The sequence below is a fragment of the Moschus berezovskii genome, chromosome 8, assembly GCF_049115385.1.
Source record: "Moschus berezovskii isolate FMDL1 chromosome 8, NW_MosBer_1.0, whole genome shotgun sequence".
In the NCBI taxonomy this organism is placed as follows: domain Eukaryota; kingdom Metazoa; phylum Chordata; class Mammalia; order Artiodactyla; family Moschidae; genus Moschus; species Moschus berezovskii.
This window is the reverse complement of record NC_142467.1, coordinates 68,668,399-68,688,236: the sequence shown is the minus strand read 5'-3', so window position 1 is coordinate 68,688,236 and position 19,838 is coordinate 68,668,399. Positions and strand designations below refer to the sequence as shown.

At 59.9% G+C, this 19,838-nt stretch overlaps 1 protein-coding gene across 18 annotated transcripts; it reads left to right on the top strand.

Annotated features, from left to right (window-relative positions):
* The first annotated feature begins 668 nt into the window (after positions 1-668).
* On the top strand, positions 669-18,541 carry ABCA7 (ATP binding cassette subfamily A member 7). 18 transcript variants are annotated; one of them, XM_088838695.1, is made up of 48 exons: positions 688-706; positions 1,574-1,646; positions 1,747-1,936; positions 2,023-2,116; positions 2,293-2,434; positions 2,512-2,630; positions 2,767-2,843; positions 3,122-3,202; positions 3,436-3,646; positions 3,740-3,879; positions 4,150-4,266; positions 4,490-4,657; positions 4,799-5,016; positions 5,299-5,475; positions 5,810-6,032; positions 6,144-6,365; positions 6,464-6,665; positions 6,931-7,041; positions 7,263-7,434; positions 7,819-7,950; positions 8,056-8,195; positions 8,418-8,555; positions 8,773-8,957; positions 9,046-9,118; positions 9,471-9,673; positions 9,931-9,979; positions 10,185-10,289; positions 10,365-10,519; positions 10,742-10,866; positions 10,953-11,051; positions 11,185-11,472; positions 11,698-11,730; positions 11,832-12,009; positions 12,096-12,265; positions 12,703-12,880; positions 13,116-13,231; positions 13,508-13,652; positions 13,746-13,869; positions 14,229-14,358; positions 14,430-14,550; positions 14,638-14,700; positions 15,856-15,962; positions 16,183-16,324; positions 16,947-17,081; positions 17,157-17,260; positions 17,418-17,510; positions 17,939-18,179; positions 18,281-18,541. In XM_088838695.1, the coding sequence occupies exons 3-48, from the start codon at positions 1,871-1,873 to the stop codon at positions 18,425-18,427; spliced, it is 6,459 nt and encodes a 2,152-aa protein (XP_088694821.1). In that variant the 5' UTR covers positions 688-706; positions 1,574-1,646; positions 1,747-1,870; the 3' UTR covers positions 18,428-18,541. The 18 variants fall into 18 exon arrangements, with proteins under 18 accessions (XP_088694836.1, XP_088694837.1, XP_088694830.1 ...); XM_055429268.2 differs by lacking the exon at positions 688-706 and adding an exon at positions 718-819; XM_088838696.1 differs by lacking the exon at positions 688-706 and adding an exon at positions 769-785.
* Positions 18,542-19,838: the final 1,297 nt, after the last annotated feature.

Here is a 19,838-nt window from a genome sequence, read left to right as displayed (position 1 = left end):
ATGAATGAATGAACAAATAATGATTCTAGTCAAACTCCTGTTTTCTGGATGGACAAATAGAGTCCCAGGGTACCAGGGCGAGTTTGGTTAGGACTGGGGCCCCCTCTGGCGAAAGAAGGGAGAAAGAGTTCTCCTGAGATTCGGAGGGGCGGTATTGCAGGAAGTTATGCAACGTGGGAGCAAGCCACTCCAGTACTCTTGCCTAGAAAATCCCATGGATGGAGCAGCTTGGTGGGCTGCAGTCCGTGGGGTCGCTAAGGGTCGGACACGACTGAGCGACTTCACTTTTCACTTTGACATATTGGAGAAGGAAATGGCAACCCACTCCAGTGTTCTTGCCTGGAGAATCCCAGGGACGGGGGAGCCTGGTGGGCTTCTGTCTATGGGGTCACACAGAGTCGGACACGACTGAAGTGACTTAGCAGCAGCAGCAGCATGCAGCGTGGGAAGACAGCCTGGCAATTTCGTCCAGAAGACAACCTGCGCGAGTAGATCCGGGCGCCCCTCCTCCTCGCGATGATGCAGCAAGAGAAGAGCGATCCCTTTAAGAAACCCGGCTCGGCGCGGCCCCGCTGTGACACCGCCTCCCGCGTTAGCGCGCGCGGCTCCAGCTGGCCAGGTCTTTGAGTGGCGCATAAAGAAGCCAATGGGAGCGGATGGGGCGGGGCTATGCTCGAGACTAGCGGCCGCGGGCACCGGATGCCAGGTACAATCCGCAGCAGGGGCTCCTCGCCGGCAGCAAGGGCTCCTCTTAAAGGAGCCGCTCTCCCGGGCCGCTGTGGAGGGTAGGGAAGGTGGAGAGAGCTGGGGTCTGGAATGGTGAGACGTTCCTGAGGAAGGGCCTGAGAGGATGCGGGGGTGCGGATGGGTAGAAAGGAGGCCGATTCCGTGGGAATTAAAGGGTGTGGCCCAAATCTAGACTCTCACTCATTTTCACTCCCTGGCTGGGGAGTGTTGGAAGCTGCAGAATTGACCAATACTTCTCCAAGGGGAGGTTGGGCAATAGACTCACCTACCTGCAGCCGCTCTCCTAGTTGATACGCCGTTAAGCTCTCTCCCCCATTTTACCAATAAAGAAACTGAGGCCGCTCCCCGCCCCCTCCCCGATCCCATTTGTAAATGAGTCCTGAAGTGTAGGGGTCAGGGGTCCTGGGTCCATTCCCTGTCCTTCTGGCGGACTCAGTTTCTCCGTGTGTATGATGTGTAGGCCAGGCTGGACTCCAGGCAAGGGACACGATCAATAATAGCTGCTTCCAGAAGCGCCCCTGCTTCTTACTCATTTTCTGGGTCTTGGTGTTCTTCTGAGCGACAAATAGTACTTGAGGGGTGGGCAGAGCTGGAGCCCCTTTCCAGGTGGGTGACTCGCCTCTCTGGTGGCCTGGGATAGCCCTTCTTCCAGACAGCAGTATAAAATACTCCTAGCTATCATTATTGGAAGAGAGAGGCGGGGAAAGGGAATCCTTGCCTGGGTTAAGGATGAGGCTGGGGGACAGGACCTGGAAGCCCCCCGCCAGGAGGAATTAGGGTGGAGCCTGGTAATGAAAGAGTTAAGCCTAGGCTCCGCCCCCTGCAGGACAAACTCCTCGCCTTTGGGACCCCAGCTGCTGCTCTGGAGGAAGCGATAGATCCCGCCCAACCAATCAGATGTGAGGAGGGATTCGGGCAGGTCTCCCGTTGGCTTACTCCACCACTCCGGAGGATAGAGCCCCTTTAATAAGCATCTACTGTTTTCTTGGCTCCAAGCAGAGCTTCCGAGAATGCTGAACAATGAAATAGATGATGAGGTTCAGAGAGGGACAGAGAGTTGCCCGCAACCATACAGTACGTCCTCAGCTTGACCCCTCCGTCCTGTCTGCTGTCCATTTCCACCATGGCCTTCTGGACACAGCTGATGCTCCTGCTTTGGAAGAATTTCCTGTATCGCAGGAGGCAGCCGGTAATGTCCGGTCGGATGTGCCGGGGGTGGGGCGGCCCACAGCCCCCTCATCGGCCGCCACTCCCCAAGCCTATTTTGCCCCGCAGATCCAACTCTTGGTGGAGTTGTTGTGGCCGCTCTTTCTCTTCTTCATCCTGGTGGCCGTTCGCCATTCCCACCCCCCACTCGAGCAGCATGAATGTAAGCCCCCCAGCGTTCAGAACTTTGGGGTTAGGATTAGCAGTGGTCACTCTATGCACAGGGGCCCCAGTGAGAACCCGGAGCACAGACCGGACACTCGAATAATGGCTGAGGGGGGCATTCTGTCACTGGGGGTGGAGACTCAGCCAAAAACCTCACATCTGGTGTCCCTGCAGGTCATTTTCCCAACAAGCCGCTGCCCTCAGCGGGCACCATCCCTTGGCTCCAGGGCCTCATCTGCAACGTGAACAACACCTGCTTCCCGTGGCAAACCCCCGGCGAGGAGCCTGGCGTCCTCAGCAACTTCAAGGATTCCCTGTAAACCAGTGGGAGCGGTGAGGCGGGGGTGGGCAGCTTCGCCTAGCCTCCGCCTCCAGCCTTCTCTCTGTATCCAGGGTTTCCCGGCTTCTGGCAGATGTTCGCACTGTCCTGGGGGGGCCCAGTGCCCGTAGAATGCTGGCTAGCCTGAGAAAGCTGATGCCCATTCTGAAGGCTGCAGGCACAGCCCGAGCAAGTGAGAAGGCGGGCCTGTGGCAGGCGGGGCTGCGCTCTGCGCCTCTACCTGATGGCACAGCTTGGAGTGGGACAAGTGGGATGTGGCTCCGGCTAACCTTGGCCTCACCCTGGGCTTCTGTGCTTTACTCCCTCAGCCTTTCCTTGGCCCAGTGACCAGCCCAAGGAGGGATTGTCCCTGGCCACTCAGCTGCTGGGGACACTGCTGCAAGGGGTGAGATGGGGACAAGGCAAGATCTAGGACCCTGATCTCACCGAGTCCCACCCTGCCCCTTTTGGAGGCCAGCTTCCAGGCCTTTGCCTGGGCCTTCCCTAATGCCTGGAGTGATATTCCTTAGACTCCAGCCCTGAGACCTTGAACAAGCTCAGGTGCCTCTCAGAGCCTTAGTTTCTGTGTAAAATGAGGCTATGATAGCATGGACCCCCTGGAAACTTGGATCCTGAGTGAGACATCCACAAACCTCATTGTCACCTTGTCATCTTTCTTTCCAGGAATTCCTAGGCTCTGTGCTGGGCCAAGCCCAGGAGTCCGTGGGCAGCCTTGTGGAGACTGCAGAGGACTTCGCCCAGGAGGTAAGAGGCCAGTGCAGTCTCCGCCCCTGCCAGGAAACTAGAAGGGTGGGCTGCAGGAAGGAGAGAGGACAGAGCAATCCTGGGCACCTGTCCTCAGTAGTTGTGTGGGGGTGCTGGGGCAGAAAGAGAGGCCAAGGGTGCTCTTGGTGGAGGGTCGTGCCTTGGTTGTAGCTTGGTGGTGGGGTCATGCGGAAGGGAAGCCTGCCCAGCCCTCTGATGACCCCCTCCTCCAGCTCCTGGAGCTGCCCAGCCTGGGAGAGCTGTGGGCCCTGCTACAGAGACCCCATGGGCCAGGTGGTCCCCTGGAAGCGATGGCAGAAGCTCTCTGCAGTGCCAGGGGGCCCAGCAAACCAGGCGGGCCCTCCCTCAACTGGTATGAGGCCAGTAACCTGAAGGAGCTGGTGGGGCAGGAGCCAGCACAGGCTCTGCAGGACAACAGCCTGAGTGAGTGACCAACCTGGTTTCCACCCCTCTCCCTGGGGAAGTGGGGCCAGGACGTGGGTGCAGGACCTCATGTTGCCCCCACCCTGGCCCTAGGCCCCACCTGCGCTGAGCTGACAGGGTACCTGGACACCCACCCCCTGTCCCGCCTGCTCTGGAGGCGCCTGAAGCCGCTGGTCCTGGGGAAAGTACTGTTCACGCCTGACACACCCTTCACCCGGCAGATCATGGCCCAGGTGACAGTGCAAGGGGCCCTCAGTCCCAGCCTTGGCTGAGGGGGAGAGAGCCAGGCCACAGGAGAGCCCTGAGTCACAAGACTGGCTGCCCCTCGGCTGGGTCCAGGAAGTGGGGTTTGAAGTGGAGGGATTGCCAGATTTCAGACAGTGCTCAGAGGTGCAGGATAGAGCAGAGGGGAGAAGGCAGGAGGGGTGGGCAGGGGTCTTCACTGGAGGGAAGGGTCATGAACAGCTGAGGCTGGCGTGGACCTCAGCACCCACCTCTTGCAGGTCAACCGAACTTTCCAGGAGCTGGCGTTGTTGAAGGACATCCAGGAGATGTGGGGGCTGCTGGGACCCCAGCTCTTCGACTTCCTGAACGATACTGCCAGTGTTGCCATGCTGCAGGTAGGGCCAGGACGGGAGTGGGAGAGGGGTGTGAGGGGCGGGGGTGTGTAGCAGCAGGGTCACCCCTTCTGAGGATTTGGGCAAAGCGCAGGGACTTCCAGGCGAGGGTGTGAGGTGGGGAGTGGTATCCACAGTGAGCTCAGGCCGCTCACTGGGATGGGAAGAGGAGTGACAGGCCCTGAACATCCGATGCAGACCCACACCTTCCCTGATACCCCTACAGAGGCTCCTGCAGATCCAGGACAAGGGAAGGAGGCAGCAAAGACCCGGAGGTGGGGCCAGAGTGGAAGCTCTTCGTGCCTTTCTGAATCCCCGCAGTGGTGGCTACAGCTGGCAGAAGGCCCACTCTGATGTGGGACACCTGGCAGTCACACTGGGCCGTGTGATGGAGGTGAGGGACCGCCCACGTGGGGAAACGTCTTCGAGGGGAGAGGCAGCCCTGCTGAGGGCCTCCTAGGAGGAAGCGCGGCTCCGCCTTCAGGTCCAGGGGAGGACCCTGGGGCCTCGAACTCATGCCCAGGCCCCTCCTCAGTGCGTGACTCTGGACAAGCTGGAGGCCGTTCCTTCAGAGGCCGCCCTGGTGGAGCGGGCCCTGAAGCTGCTCTCCGAGCACCGTTTCTGGGCCGGCATCGTCTTCCTGGGGCCCGAGGACTCTCCGGACCCCGTGCAGTCCCCAGGCCCTGGCCACGTGCGCATCAAGATCCGCATGGATATCGATGATGTTGCAAGAACCAATAAGATCAAGGACAGGTGGGGGGCCTTGTGGGGCGGAACCAGAGTGGGGTGCTAGGGAGCATCCCACCTATCAGAGATCTAAGGTAGGGCCCAAATCCTTAGACCAATAGGGATCCGTGATGGGCGGGGTTTATGGTGTGATGGGCACGGCCACGGGTTTGGTGGGCGGGGTCAATGCCTTGGCTTCTGGGATAAGATTAAAGCATTTGGCAGGTGGATCTAGGTAGTTTGTACACAGGTGAGGGCGGAGCTAAAGTTGTAATGGGCAGGTCCCAGTTACTCCCATACTACTTTCAGGTTTTGGGACCCCGGTCCGGCCGCTGATCCCCTGACGGACCTGCGCTACGTGTGGGGTGGCTTCGTGTACCTGCAGGACCTGCTGGAGCGCGCAGCCGTGCGCGTGCTCACAGGCACCACCCCGCATGCTGGCCTCTACCTCCAGCAGATGCCCTACCCCTGCTACGTGGATGATGCGTGAGTACCCTTTCCTCACTTCTCCCAGATGCCAGATCCTGGGTCTCAGGGTGGGGGCCTGGGTGCCATCTGGAATATTTACGCAGTCAAGGCTGAGAACTACGGTTCAGAGGGACCACTCCCCGTGACCCTGTAGCTGGAGGAGCCGGGAACCCTCAGGGTCTGGGGTCTCTGGATACAGGGAGAACGTAACCTGACAGCACCATCAGGAGTCCAAGGACAAGGGAGGGCGAATGTTCTCGCCGCACCTTGGGGTCCCAGGGTGGGGACTGTTGTACCAGATGGAGGCAGCGCGGGGGGCTCTGGCGTCCACTGCAGCTGCCCACTGCCCCAGGTTCCTGCGCGTGCTGAGCCGGTCACTGCCACTCTTCCTGACACTGGCTTGGATCTACTCGGTGGCATTGACGGTGAAGGCCGTGGTGCGTGAGAAGGAGACTCGGCTGCGCTACACGATGCGCGCCATGGGGCTCAGCGCCAGCGCGCTGTGGCTGGGCTGGTTCCTCAGCTGCCTCGGTCCCTTCCTCCTCAGCACCGCGCTGCTTGTGCTGGTGCTCAAGGTGCGTGCATCCCCGCCTTGCCGACTCCAGACGGGGAGGTAACGGGCAGGGGGCGCCTCGCAGGGTTGCGCGAATTCACGCGCTCCCTCCAGCTCCCTTGTACTCCTGCAGCTCGGGGACATCCTCCCCTACAGCCACCCAGGGGTGCTGTTCCTGTTCCTGGCGGCTTTCGCTGTGGCCACGGTGGTCCAGAGTTTCTTGCTGAGCGCCTTCTTCTCCCGCGCGAACTTGGCAGCCGCCTGCGGGGGTCTTGCCTACTTCCTACTCTATCTGCCCTACGTTCTGTGTGTGGCCTGGAGGGACCACCTGCCTATGGGCGGGCGCGTGGCCGCGGTGAGAGCCGGGCTGTGTGGGTGCAGGGGTGCCTCACCCTCATCTAACCTTGGTTACTGACCTACCTACCTACCCGCCCCTTCCCACCCCACCCTTAGAGCCTTCTGTCGCCTGTGGCCTTTGGTTTTGGCTGCGAGAGCCTGGCACTGCTGGAGGAGCAGGGCGAGGGTGCGCAGTGGCACAACATGAGCACCGGGCCTACAGCAGATGTCTTCAGCTTGGCCCAGGTCTCGGGCCTTCTGTTGCTCGATGCAGCTCTCTATGGCTTCGCCACTTGGTACCTGGAGGCCGTGTTCCCAGGTGGGCCGTAGGAGACGCAGGGGAGACTGGGCTGAGGGCGGGCACAGGATAGGGTAGGGCTGAGGGGGCCGGGAATACAGGTGAAAGGGTGGGTCTTCCTGTCACCTGTGCACATGCGCACTGGTGGCTGCGTTTGAGGGATGGCCTGGGGCAGGCAGGTCGGTGGGCAGGGCTTCCTGGTTACCCCTTACCTGGAACCCCACATCCCAGGTGGGCACACTCCAGGGGGAGCGCCTCAGGGGTAACTGAGCACCACTCCCCACAGGCGAGTACGGGATCCCTGAACCGTGGAACTTTCCCTTTCGGAGGAGCTACTGGTTTGGGTCTCAGACACCCAAGGGTCCTGCCCCAGTCCTGGCCGCACAGGACCCCAAGGGTAAGGCCTGACAAACCTTAGTTGTCACTTCCCTGTCTGGATTCTCAGCCCCCACGAAACCCAGGTCCCCATGGATCCCAATCCTCTGGACGTTCCCAGGTCCTGAGGCTCCCCTAACTCCCACAGACCCCAGCCTCACAAGTCCCTGACTCCATGGACCAGCTTGAACGGTCCCCAGGCTTCTGAGGGCACCCATAACTGAGTCTGCCTTCCTTCCTCAGTGCTGGTGGAGGAGGCGCCCCCCGGCCTGATTCCGGGTGTCTCCATACGTGGCCTGGAAAAGCGCTTTTCTGGCAACCCACAGCCAGCACTGTGCGGACTCAGCCTGGACTTCTACCAGGGCCATATCACTGCCTTCCTGGGCCACAATGGGGCTGGCAAAACGACCACAATGTGAGCAGCCATCACTCCTTTCCCCCCACAGCACCCCTCCCCCTCCAGCTCCTCTTCTTGAGTCTCAACTTGCACACTTGTTCAAGGGGAAGGGCTTCTGGGGTCAGATGGTCCCTATCTGTACAGTGAGGGGGGTAACCCTGATGCCCCTCCTGCAGCCTCCCGGCTCCAGTTCCCTTTGGAACTCCCCCTTAGTTCACTTTGGATCCACAATAGGCACGTGATGAATGTTTTCTGTGAGCTTCGTCTTCCCTCCCCTGTAAAATGGGAACATAATACCCCTTTTGTCTGGGCATACAGTAGGTGCCCTATAAGTGCTGATGCCTCTGCTCTGGGAGCCTCAGCTTCCCCTTTGAAGCTGCCCTGAGACCCCTGCACCTGCAGGTCCATCCTGAGTGGCCTCTTTCCACCCACGGCTGGCTCCGCCTCTGTCCTGGGCCACGACGTCCGGACCAGCATGGCAGCCATCCGGCCCTGCCTGGGTGTCTGCCCGCAGTACAACGTGCTCTTTGACCTGTGCGTCTCCATGGGCCTGGGGCATGGCAGTGGGGGTGCTGGGTGCTCTCTGGCGCCTTGCCTGCCGTGGTAACCCCCCCCACTGTCTTTTGTACACGGCCTCAGGCTGACTGTGGATGAGCACATCTGGTTCTATGGGCGGTTGAAGGGTCTGAGTGCAGCTGCTGTGGGTCCCGAGCAGGACCGGCTGCTGCAGGACGTGGGGCTAATCCCCAAGAGGCATGCACAGACTCATCACCTGTCAGGTAAGCCTGGACTGGGGGGAGCCTCCAGGTCTGCAGAGATGAGGCTAGGGGGGTGGTGCTGGGACTTTATATTGAGAACTGTGGGATGCCAGAGGAGATGGGCAGACCTGGGGACCCAGGAGGAATCAGGCATTGTGGTCCAGGTGGGTAGGGAAAGGTACAGGGAGAAGGGAGGCAGCCCTACCCAAGACTGTTTAGATCTTGACCCCTGTCCCAACCCAGGTGGGATGCAGCGGAAGCTGTCAGTGGCCATTGCCTTTGTGGGTGGCTCCCAAGTTGTTATCCTGGATGAGCCCACAGCTGGTGTGGACCCCACTTCCCGTCGAGGCATCTGGGAGCTGCTGCTCAAATATCGTGAAGGTAAGAACTGGGAGTGGCCTGAGATTTCTGTGGATGCTGCTTGAGAGGCCAGAAGATCTTTCTGACAAAGAGGTGATGGAAGATGGGGTTTTGAGGGATAAGTAGGAGTTTACTGAATGGGCCAGGGAACACAGCTTGGGCAACCTGATGACATGTGTGGGTTTTGCTCTCCCACCTAGGCTAGGTGGGAGACCTAGGCTCTCCCACCCCTGCCTAGGTCGCACACTGATCCTCTCCACCCACCACCTGGATGAGGCGGAGCTGTTGGGAGACAGGGTGGCGGTAGTGGCAGGGGGCCGTCTGTGCTGCTGTGGCTCTCCTCTCTTCCTGCGACGTCACTTGGGCTCCGGATACTACCTGACATTGGCCAAGGGTTCCCCGCCCCTGGCCACCAGCAAAAAGGTGAGGGCTGGAACTGACCTCCAACCCCAGTTCTTAAGACTCCATCCAGGCCTGATGGCCATGGCAGCTGGTGCCCCTCTGCCCCCAGGGTGAAACTGGCTTGAAGAACAGCCTGGATGCTGGGCAGAAAAGGGAGCCAGGCGGCCAGGCCAGCTCTGCCGGTGAGGGCAGGGGTGGGAGAGCCTGAGTGAGGGGCTGTGGATGGGGCTGGGAGAGCCAGAGGGAGGGGCCAGTTGGGGGCAGTGACTTGGTTCAGGGCAATAGGCCTGACGACCCCAGGCTTGACCCCTGACCTGACCCCTGAGCTGAGCTGACACACAGACCTACTTCTGACCCTGAGTGGACTCTGGCCCTGACCCCAGGTCAAGTCCTGCCCTTGGGTGCTTAATCCTGACCTCTGCCCTCAGGGACCAGTCCCTTGTGGGTCACCCAAGCCCCTTCCTCAAGGGGGTGGGGCAGGAGCCAGGGCGACATGGGACCCCAGGGCCCCTGACGTGCCTGCTGCCCGCCCAGGTGCAGCCCAACTGTGGGCCATAGTGCAGCGCCACGTGCCTGGCACACGACTGGTCAAGGATCTGCCACACGAGCTGGTGCTGGCACTGCCCTACAAGGGCGCCCTGGATGGCAGCTTCGCTGAGCTCTTCCATGATCTGGACCAGCGGCTGGGGGAGCTGGGGCTGGCTGGCTATGGGATCTCCGACACCAGCCTGGAGGAGGTGTGACTGCTGGATGAGGTGGGGGGCAGGAGGAGGGCTGCCTGGAGGAGGTGGTGCTTAGAAAGATGAAGAAGAGTCTGCCTGTGGACAGCTGGGTGTCCCAGGGAGGAGGCAGGGTCCACGTGGAGGACTGGAGGCTCAGAAGCCCTGAGGGAGGCTTGGGGACCCCCAGTGTTTGAGGGATATGTGGCCCTTGAGTCCCCCTCCCTCTTGTGTGTCCCCAGGCTCTGTCTGAACCCCCTGCTTTGTCTTCCCAGATCTTCCTGAAGGTGGTGGAGGATTGTGCTGTGGACGCGGGCCCAGAGGGTACGCCCGCAGGCCCCTGTCCTGACCCCTCACCCCGGTCCAGAGTCCAACCTGACTTTAGACCGAGTCCCCACTCCTGGCTAACATGACCCAACCTACAGCCCTGACCTCCACCCTGATTCCTGACCCCTCTTTGTGAGCCTTGACACTGGGCCAGACCCCAGGCCAAACACTAAGCCTGACCCCAACGCTGGTGACTCTGCAGATGGTAGGCCCAGGCAGGGCCTGTTCTTGGGTATTGCTCATCCAGACGCGACTAGGCAGCTCCAGGTTCCACCAGAGGAGACAACCCTGGAGAATGGGGGGCTGGGTGAGTTGTCCCTGCCCCACCCTGTGGCCCCTCCTGGTCCCCAGGGCCAAGCACTGACCCTCCCATCCCCCACAGTTGGCTCTGCCCCTGAGACACAGGCACTACAGGGCTCTGGGCCGGCCACTGCAGGCCGCATACATAGCTGGGCGCTCACCTGCCAGCAGCTCCGGGCCTTACTTCTCAAGCGTTTCCTGCTTGCCCACCGCAGCCGCCGTGGCCTGTTTGCTCAGGTGAGGGGCCACCTACTGGGGGGGTGTGGGGGAAGAAGCCCCTCGGTGTCTGTTTTCCACTCTACAACCTAATTCAGCCCCATAAGCCCAGGTGTATGCCCCACTCTGAACACTTTTATTGAGAGCACTGGGGAGCCATGGATGGTTCTAGAGCGGGATCAGGGGAGGGTGCAGGCGAACCTGGTGGCCGATGGGCGGGGAGCTGATGGGCTGGCCCTTCAGATTGTGCTGCCTGCCCTCTTCGTGGGGCTGGCACTGGTGTTCAGCCTCATTGCACCCCCGTTTGGATACTACCCGGCTCTGCAGCTGAGCCCCAGCATGTACGGCTCCCAGGTGTCCTTCTTCAGGTGGGTGCAGAGGAGAGGGGCCTGGGGTGGGGGCATGGGCCAGGGGCCTGTGGGTACAGCCCTGACCCTGCACCCACTACATACAGCGATGACACTCCAGGGGACCCTGAACACGCCCGCCTGCTCGAGGCCCTGCTAGAGGAGGCTGGACTGGAGGAACCTTACCTGAAAAGTAACTCCAGCAGGTGAGGGCCCTCCAGCCTGGTCCTGGCTCCTCTCTGGCCTAGGTTTCCCTGTCTGGGCTCTGGAACATCCCCCATGCCTGGTTGGGAGCAGGGCGCCTCCAGTCCCACCCCTACCCTGATCCTACCCCTACAGGGCACGAGCGTGCACACAGCCTGCCCTCTGCCACTTCTCGGTGCCTGATGTCCCTGCGGACGTGGCTGAGGTCTTAGCCAGTGGCAACTGGACCCCGGAGTCTCCATCCCCCGCCTGCCAGTGCAGCCAGCCTGGTGCCCGGCGCCTGCTGCCTGACTGCCCTGCCGCGGCTGGTGGCCCCCCGCCACCCCAGGCGCCAACCAACTCTGGTGAAGTGGTCCAGAACCTAACAGGCCGGAACCTGTCTGACTTCCTGGTCAAGACCTATCCCCGCCTGGTGCGCCAAGGGTGAGCACCACCCTGGACTTGGCGTGGCCAGCTGTAGCAGGGGTCCGATGGGGAGGACATGGTCCCCTGCTGGGAGGGCTTGGGGGGGATGCCCAGGCTGGGGCTCTGGACTGGGGCCTCCTGGGGGCCCGTGGTGCCTCCCCCTTTTGATTTGTCTCACTCAACTTCCCAGCACCTTTGTCTCTGTCCCACTCACCTCCCTGTCTGTGTCTGGCTCTCTCACAGCCTGAAGACCAAGAAATGGGTGAACGAGGTCAGGTGAGGAGGGTCCCTTGCATGGGTTCCTTTACTGTGCCCTCTGCCTGCCTGCCGCCCCATCCTCCCAACCCTCAGCTGTCCCCCACCTCCACTGCCCTCAGGTATGGGGGCTTCTCCCTGGGAGGCCAAGACCCAGGCCTGCCCTCGGGCTTGGAGGTGGGCCGCTCCTTGGAGGAGCTGCGGGCACTGCTGAACCCCGCACCGGGCGAGGCCCTCGACAACCTCCTGAACAACCTCACAGCATGGGCTGTTGGTCTGGACACTCAGGATGGCCTCAAGGTGATAATTGGCGGTGGCCGGCTGGCACTGTGGTGGGGGAGGTCTGATCCCAGGTCACTGACCCCTTGGCCCCAATCCCATCACAGATCTGGTTTAACAATAAGGGCTGGCACGCCATGGTGGCCTTTGTAAACCGAGCCAACAACGCTCTCCTACGCGCCCACCTGCCACTAGGCCCCTCCCACCATGCCCACAGCATCACCACGCTCAATCACCCGCTGAACCTCACCAAGGAGCAGCTGTCTGAGGCTGCGCTGTGAGTCCCTGTACCCCGTGTGTCCCCCTGCTTGTGAGTCACCCTGCCCTGTGTGCCAGTCCACCTTGTGTGTTCCCCTGTCCCATGTATGCCCCCACCCTGGTTGCTCTCTCTGTTGTTTCTGGTGGTGGAAGCTGAAGTTATGCTCTGCCACACTCTTGCTGTGTAAACAGAGAACAAGAACTTCCCCTCTCCACCCCTTAGGCCAGGGTAATGGGGCATCATCAGGCTTCATGGGCTGCAGTCTCCCCCAGCTGCCTGCAAGTCCTTGTCACATCAACTTCTATCCTACTAGAGACCTGGACAATCTCTCCCTGCCTAACAGTTCAGAATGGCTCAGGACATCCCCCACCAGCCGTGTCTAGCCCTGGGGACCTCAGTCCCATCAGTGGTGAGCACAGCTCCTCTCTGAGCAGCTCATGCCCCTTCACTCCCAGGATGGCCTCCTCGGTGGACGTGCTTGTCTCCATCTGCGTGGTCTTCGCCATGTCCTTTGTCCCGGCCAGCTTCATCCTTGTCCTCATTGACGAGCGTGTCACCCGAGCCAAACACCTGCAGTGCATGGGGGGTCTGCCCCCCACTCTCTACTGGCTTGGCAACTTTCTCTGGGACATGGTGCGCAGACCTCCTGGAGGGGTGGGGGCCCTGCCACCACTTGCCACTGCCTCTTCTGGCCCTTTCTGGTCAGGAACTTGTCTAGGATGGCACCACTGAAGTCTTGGGGATGATGGAGACCTCGTCCTATTATCCAAAGCACAGGGAGGTTGGGATGGGACACAATGCCAAGGATGCCTGTGGGCTTCCCTGGTAGCTCAGCATACTGAGGGTGTAACTACCATCTCCAATGCAGTGTAACTACTTGGTGTCAGCGTGCATCGTGGTGCTCATCTTTTTGGCCTTCCAGCAGAGGGCGTATGTGGCCCCTGCCAACCTGCCTGCCCTCCTGCTGTTGCTACTACTATATGGGTGAGGTTTCCAGCCCCTCCAGGACTTGTTCTTACTGACCCCCTCGAGTTTGTTGAGGGAGTTGGGACTCTACAGCAGCTCCTAAGGAGAGGATATGGAGATCTGAGAGGACCCCAAGTGTGATCTTATTCAGGGGTATGCTATGGAGGCCTTAAAAGCTCATCTTGACCTGACCATGTTACAGAGGTCTACAACACAGTTTGGGATGGGAGATCTATATTCTTCTCAGGGCTGCTAAGCCTATCTGGCAATAACAGTGGCTCCTGTTTCCCTCAGCTGGTCGATCACGCCGCTCATGTACCCAGCCTCCTTCTTCTTCTCTGTGCCCAGCACAGCCTATGTTGTGCTCACCTGCATCAATCTCTTTATTGGTATCAACGGCAGCATGGCCACCTTCGTGCTCGAGCTCTTCTCTGATCAGGTGGGACCCACAAGGCTGGTCCTTGGGTTGGGGTCAGACTGGGCCTCAGCCTCGGCTTCTAACCCACCTCCTTCTTAATCTGCCCCTGAGCAGAAGTTGCAGAAGGTGAGCCGGATCCTGAAACAGGTCTTCCTTATCTTTCCTCACTTCTGCCTGGGCCGGGGCCTCATCGACATGGTGCGGAACCAGGCCATGGCTGATGCCTTTGAGCGCTTGGGTGAGAACTTCTCTCCAGGAGGGGAAGTGCCAGAGAAGAGTCAATCCTACAGTGCAGGGACAAATAGCAGCCCCTAGGAAGAGAACTTGAGGTCTTAGATCACCTGGAAGGGTGGGTAGGCAAAGTTAAAAGTGCAGCAAAGCAGCCATAAAAGTTAATTCCATCTTGGTCATGTCACAAGAGGCCTAAGGCACTAAATAAAGGAGGTGGCAATGCCACTGTTTTCCATGCCAATTAGACCCCAGTTGAGTGTCTATTCAGCTTGGTGCTTTCCCTTTAGAACCCAAGGCGACCTGAATGGGGAGAGGTCCAGTAACCAAGACCCTAAAATGACCCTATCCCTTCTCATGTCCCCACAGGAGAGGGGCATTTCCAGTCGCCCCTGCGTTGGGAGGTGGTCGGCAAGAACCTCTTGGCCATGTTCATACAGGGACCAATCTTCCTCCTCTTTACACTACTGCTTCAGCACCACAACCGCCTCTTACCACAGTCAGTGGGGACCAGGGAGGGTGGCAGGGACTGGGGTCTGGCTCTGGGCCCACTCATATCTCTGTCCTCAGACCCAAGCTGAGGCTGTTACCCGCCCTAGGAGAGGAGGATGAGGATGTGGCCCGTGAGCGGGAACGGGTAGTACAAGGGGCCACCCAGGGGGATGTGTTGGTACTGAGGGACCTGACCAAGGTGGGTGTGGGTTGGGGGGCCTCCACAGATGGGTTGGGGGGCCTCCACTGGCCCACCCACTTTTCTCATGGACTTCCATCCTCCCAGGTATACCCTGGGCAGAGGACACCAGCTGTTGACCGCCTGTGCCTGGGGATCCCCCCTGGTGAGGTAAGTCCAGGTGGTGCAAGGGTGAGAGGCTGCCCTACTGTATGCCCACTGGTCTTTCCCATGTTTGTGTCTACCTCCCCCTATAGAACACCTACTCTGTGTCTGTTGTCCTATACTGAGTACCTACTGGCTGTCAATATTTGAGCTCCTATTTAGAGCCAAGAAACATGAAGCTCCTACTTCATGGTTACATTTATTGAGCCCGACTGTGTGTAATAGGATTAACAAGATCTTAGTGAGGATAAATTTATTATTGCGCACCTACTGGGCTCCCATTGGAGAAGGAAATGGCAACCCACTCCAGTGTTCTTGCCTGGAGAATCCCAGGGACGGGGCAGCCTGGTGGGCTGCCATCTGTGGGGTTGCACAGAGTCGGACATGACTGAAGTCTTAGCAGCAGCAGCAACTGGGCTCCCATACATGTGCCAGTTACTATGTGCACCTACTATGTGTTAGCATTTATTGAGTACCAACGGTATACAGTAAAGCTGTTTAACGCCCCCATCATTGTGTGTACCAAGTGTATTGAATGTCACCTTTGTGATGATCAACTTTTATCAAACACCAACATTTATTGAGTCCATACTGTATTTGTATCAAGCACTTGCTCACAACTAATATTTAGTAGGCACCTGCTCTGTACCAATGCGCATTCAAGCAACTACTTTGTGCGAACTTGTCTGCTGTGGTCCATTTCCTGGCCACCTACTAGGGGCTAGCACACACCTGTGGGCACTTGTGGTGTGTTGCTATAAACTGCCATCATTCTTTAGCAAATGCCTACTGTGTTCAGTCAACCTGTCCATCTTCGGTTGACTGTGTGCCCAGCACGAACTCTCACCAGGTGCTCTTGCTGTCAGTACCCACTGCATGGCAGGAAACATTCAGCCAACTCCCGCCTCAATATTTACGGAGCACTAACTGTGAGTGACCTATAAGAACATCTACTGTGTCCATTGATTACATACATGCTGTGTGTCATCTAGCATTTCTGCTATGTGACAGCTTGTGCCTACTCATACACCCCAGTATCTGCCCAGGGATCCCCTTGCCCACAGCCCTCCCAGTGGAAGCTGGGATACCCATCCCAGAAGTCAGAGATGCTGGGACAATTGTCCAGGCTTCTGTGAGTGTCCTCTGTGGGTGTACCTGCAGTGTTTCGGGCTGCTGGGCGTGAATGGAGCAGGGAAAACATCCACATTCCGCATGGTGACTGGGGACATGCTGCCCAGTGGGGGCGAGGCTATTCTGGAAGGCCACAGGTGAGGAGCTCCTGGGCTCTTGTTCCTCCCCACCTTCCCCTGCTCTCGCATGTATGGACAGGACCAGCTTGGCCTCGAGTCCCCCTGCAAGTGGACCGGGCCCTGAGTTACCTCCGGTCCCTTACCAGGGTGGGTGGGCCCCAAGGCCCCTGCTTGCCCCTCACATGGCCAGGGCCCAGCCAGTGCCCTGAGTTCCCTGTCCCCCATTCCCCACCCCCAGCGTGGCCCAGGAACCGGCCGCAGCTCACCGCCGCATGGGCTACTGCCCTCAGTCAGATGCCATCTTCGAGCTGCTGACCGGTCGCGAGCACCTGGAGCTGTACGCACGCCTGCGAGGAGTCCCCGAAGCCCAAGTTGCCCAGGTGACTGCTCTCCCCACAACCCCTTCTGTCCCCACCCCATCTCTCCCTTGGACCACAGTCTCTCTATGGATCTTGGTCCCCCGAACTTAGGTCCTCTGGCCCTGCCCTTGCTCTCCCTGAGCGCCTGCACACTCATTGGCCCCACACCCCCAGCCCTTCCCACCGTCCTCCGGCTGCACTCGCCCCCTCTCTTCTTAGGGACTCGCCTTCTCTCCTAGACCTTCCCGGCTGTGGCCCCGCCTACTTTCACCTCCGGGTTAGGGCTTTGCTTCTCTCTTGTTGTGGTCCCGCCTCCAGTTGCAGCCCCATCCTCTTTAGTTACCTTCCCACGTTATCCCCGGGCTTCCCTGGTGGCTCAGTCGGTTAAGAATCCGCCTGCAATGCAGGAGACCTGGGTTCGAGCCCTGTGTCAGGAAGATCCCCGGAGAAGGAAATGGCATCCCACTCCAGTATTCTTGCCTGGGAAATCCCATGGACAGAGGAGCCTGGCGAACTCTAGTCCATGGAGTCACAAAGAGTCCACCACTGAGCGACTACACCACCACTATATCCCCTCCCTAGCCCCTCCCACTCACCCTGCACCCCATTCTCACTCTGCCCTTCCCACTCCATTCTGTCATAGACAGCAAGCTACGGCCTGGCACGCCTGGGCCTCCCTCAGTATGCTGACCAGCCCGCGGGCACCTACAGCGGTGGCAACAAGCGGAAGCTGGCGACAGCCGTGGCTCTGGTGGGGGACCCGGCTTTAGTCTTTCTGGTATGTGTGTGCAGATGGGAGGACAGAGTAGGAGGGAAGGGGCCGCACTTAAGCATCTCTCTGCTCTGTGCCCAGGACGAGCCAACCACTGGCATGGACCCTGGTGCCCGGCGGTTCCTCTGGAACAGTCTTCTGGCCGTGGTGCGGGAGGGCCGCTCTGTGATACTCACCTCACACAGGTGGGCCTGGGGAACAGAGCAGTCTTGGACTGACAGGAAATGTCCAGAGCACAGGGTGGCCCAAAGCTGCAGGCTGAGGGTCCCTGGGAGGGGCAGCCCAGAGCCGAGCGCCATGGGTCCAGACCTGGTCGGAGCTCATGTCACTGGGCTCCCACAGCATGGAGGAGTGCGAGGCGCTCTGCACACGCCTGGCCATCATGGTGAATGGGCGGTTCCGCTGCCTGGGCAGTGCGCAGCACCTCAAGGGCAGGTGAGCGGGGCAAGGCCTCAAGGCCTGGGGGGGCAGATCAGGGTGGGCCTGCAGGGGAGATCAGGTGGGGCCAGTTTGGGTTCCAAGGAGGGAACAAGCAAGGATCATGGACTGTCCAGGAGATGGGGCAAGGCTGGACCGAGATGGGGAGGAGGTCTCATGGGTTAAGGTGTGTCCATGGCAGAGGCCAAAGAGGGTCCAGCAAGTGGGCATGACCTGGATATTGGAGTGGAGCATGTCACTGTGTCGGTGGGACTTGGGAGCAGCAGGGTTAGAGACCAGATGAGCATGTGGGCGGGGCTAGGAGCAGAGGTTGGGGTCAGGTTGGCCTGGGGGTCTAGAGGAGCCAAGTATAGGGGAGGGACTAGAAGGGCTGGAAGATGGTATGGGCGGGTCCACTAGCTATGGTCTACCCCACCCCACCCCAGATTTGGGGCTGGCCATACACTGACCCTGAGGGTGCCCTTGTCGAGATCCAAGTCGGCGGCCGACTTCGTGGCCCAGGCATTCCCGGGTGCTGAGCTGCGGGAGGCGCACGGTGGCCGCCTGCGCTTCCAGCTGCTGCCAGGAGGGCGCTGCACCTTGGCGCTTGTCTTTGGAGTGCTGGCGGCACGCGGTGCAGAGCATGGCGTGGAGGACTTCTCTGTGAGCCAGACCACGCTGGAGGAGGTGACCACTGCGCCAGGACGGGGCTGGGGGTAAAGATGGGGTTGGGGGCTAGGCCCTCAAGCTGACCTCCCCTTCTGTTTCCCTGGGCCATCCACCCCTAGGTATTCTTGTACTTCTCCAAGGATCAGGGCAAAGAGGAAGATGAGAAGGAGACAGAAGTGGGGGCTGACCCTGTGCCAGGCTCGCAGCACCCCAAACTCATAACCCAGTTCCTCAATGACCACAGCATGGCTGAGACGGTCCTTTGAGCCTCCTCCGCTGTGGAGCTGGGGGGACCAAAGCAAGGCAGAGGGGCTGAAGCCTGACCTGGACTCCAGAGGCCCTGGAGGAAATAAAGGGAAGCTGTGGTGTGAAGCATCGTGCACCTGTGTCCCTGTGCCAGATTGCATATTCATCTCAAAACGGCTTTGTACATGTGCCTGGACACTGGGCTGGGTACAGAGTGTGTGCTGGAGTGGGTGTGTGGATACAGATGTGAACCTAGCTACAGCTAGCTGGACTCCCAGCTGTGAAAGCTTATGTGGTGGCTGGGGAGTGTCTTCTGTGCAGGTGTGCCTTTCATAAGAGCCTGGACACTGCTCCTGGAGCCCCTGAGTGCCCCGTAGTTCTGGTGCCTGAAGGCGGTACCTGTGAGTGGCTGGATCTGAAGTGGGCATGAGGTCAGGGCTCAGGAATGTCTGGGGCAGCTGGGGGAGCCCAGAAGTGGCCCAGACTTCAGGCCTCCAACCAGGCAGAGGCCCACCAGCTAGCCAGCCGTGCAGCCAGCCCTCACCCCCCAATCCTGGCATCCAGAGCGATGAGTGGTGGGCAGAGGATCCTCAAGGGCCTTCTGGGATGGGTTAGTGGATGGACCCAGGCCTGGAGAACTGGGTTTGCCGTGAGGGGCTGTGGCCTGAGTGCCCTGTGCCCTGGAGATCCGCCCCTCCCACCTGAGGTCAGTGGGGGCCAATGGTGGGGAAGGGGTAGGGGATGAAGGGGTGAGACTCCAGAAGGGGAGGGGAGGAAGACTGGGGGAGGGGAAAAGGCTTAGATTAGGGGGGCTCTAAGAGAAGAGGTGGTTATGGGGAGAGAGGGTACCGGGGGTGCTATACACACTGCCAACGCCCCAGGTCTGGGGGCCAAGCCAGGGAGGGAGGAGGTGGCATGGTGGCCTCAGCTGTTAGCATTATGGTTAACCTGTCCTGCTGAGTGTCCCCAGAATGTAGAATCAGGGGTGGGGGTGGGAGATGGGTGGAGAGAACCCACTATACCCTGCACTGTTCCCTGGGCTCTGCAGGGGGGTTGCCAAAGGGTGCAGGGTGGCCACACACAGGAGCGATGGGAGGACTGGAAGGCAGGTGCCTGTGTCCAGGGTACCCATTGCATCAGTGGAGCTGGGTGGCTTCTGAGCACACATCAAAGTCTGTGTCCCCACATGTCCGTCATGTTCAGGTATTGCACTCCTGGGTGCATCTGGGTGTGGCCAAGTGGGGGTGAGCATCACTGTGTCCCTGCAGGGGTCGTGCCTGGGGCATCGGTGTCTTGCCTGGGGCATTGCCACCAGGCAGGGCAGCCCGGCAAACGTGCACACGCAGAGCTCAGGAAAGCGGAAGCTGGGGGTGGGGCCTGGGACCCCACCTTCGAGCCCACTGTGCAGAGGGGCAGGCTGAGGCTGAGACT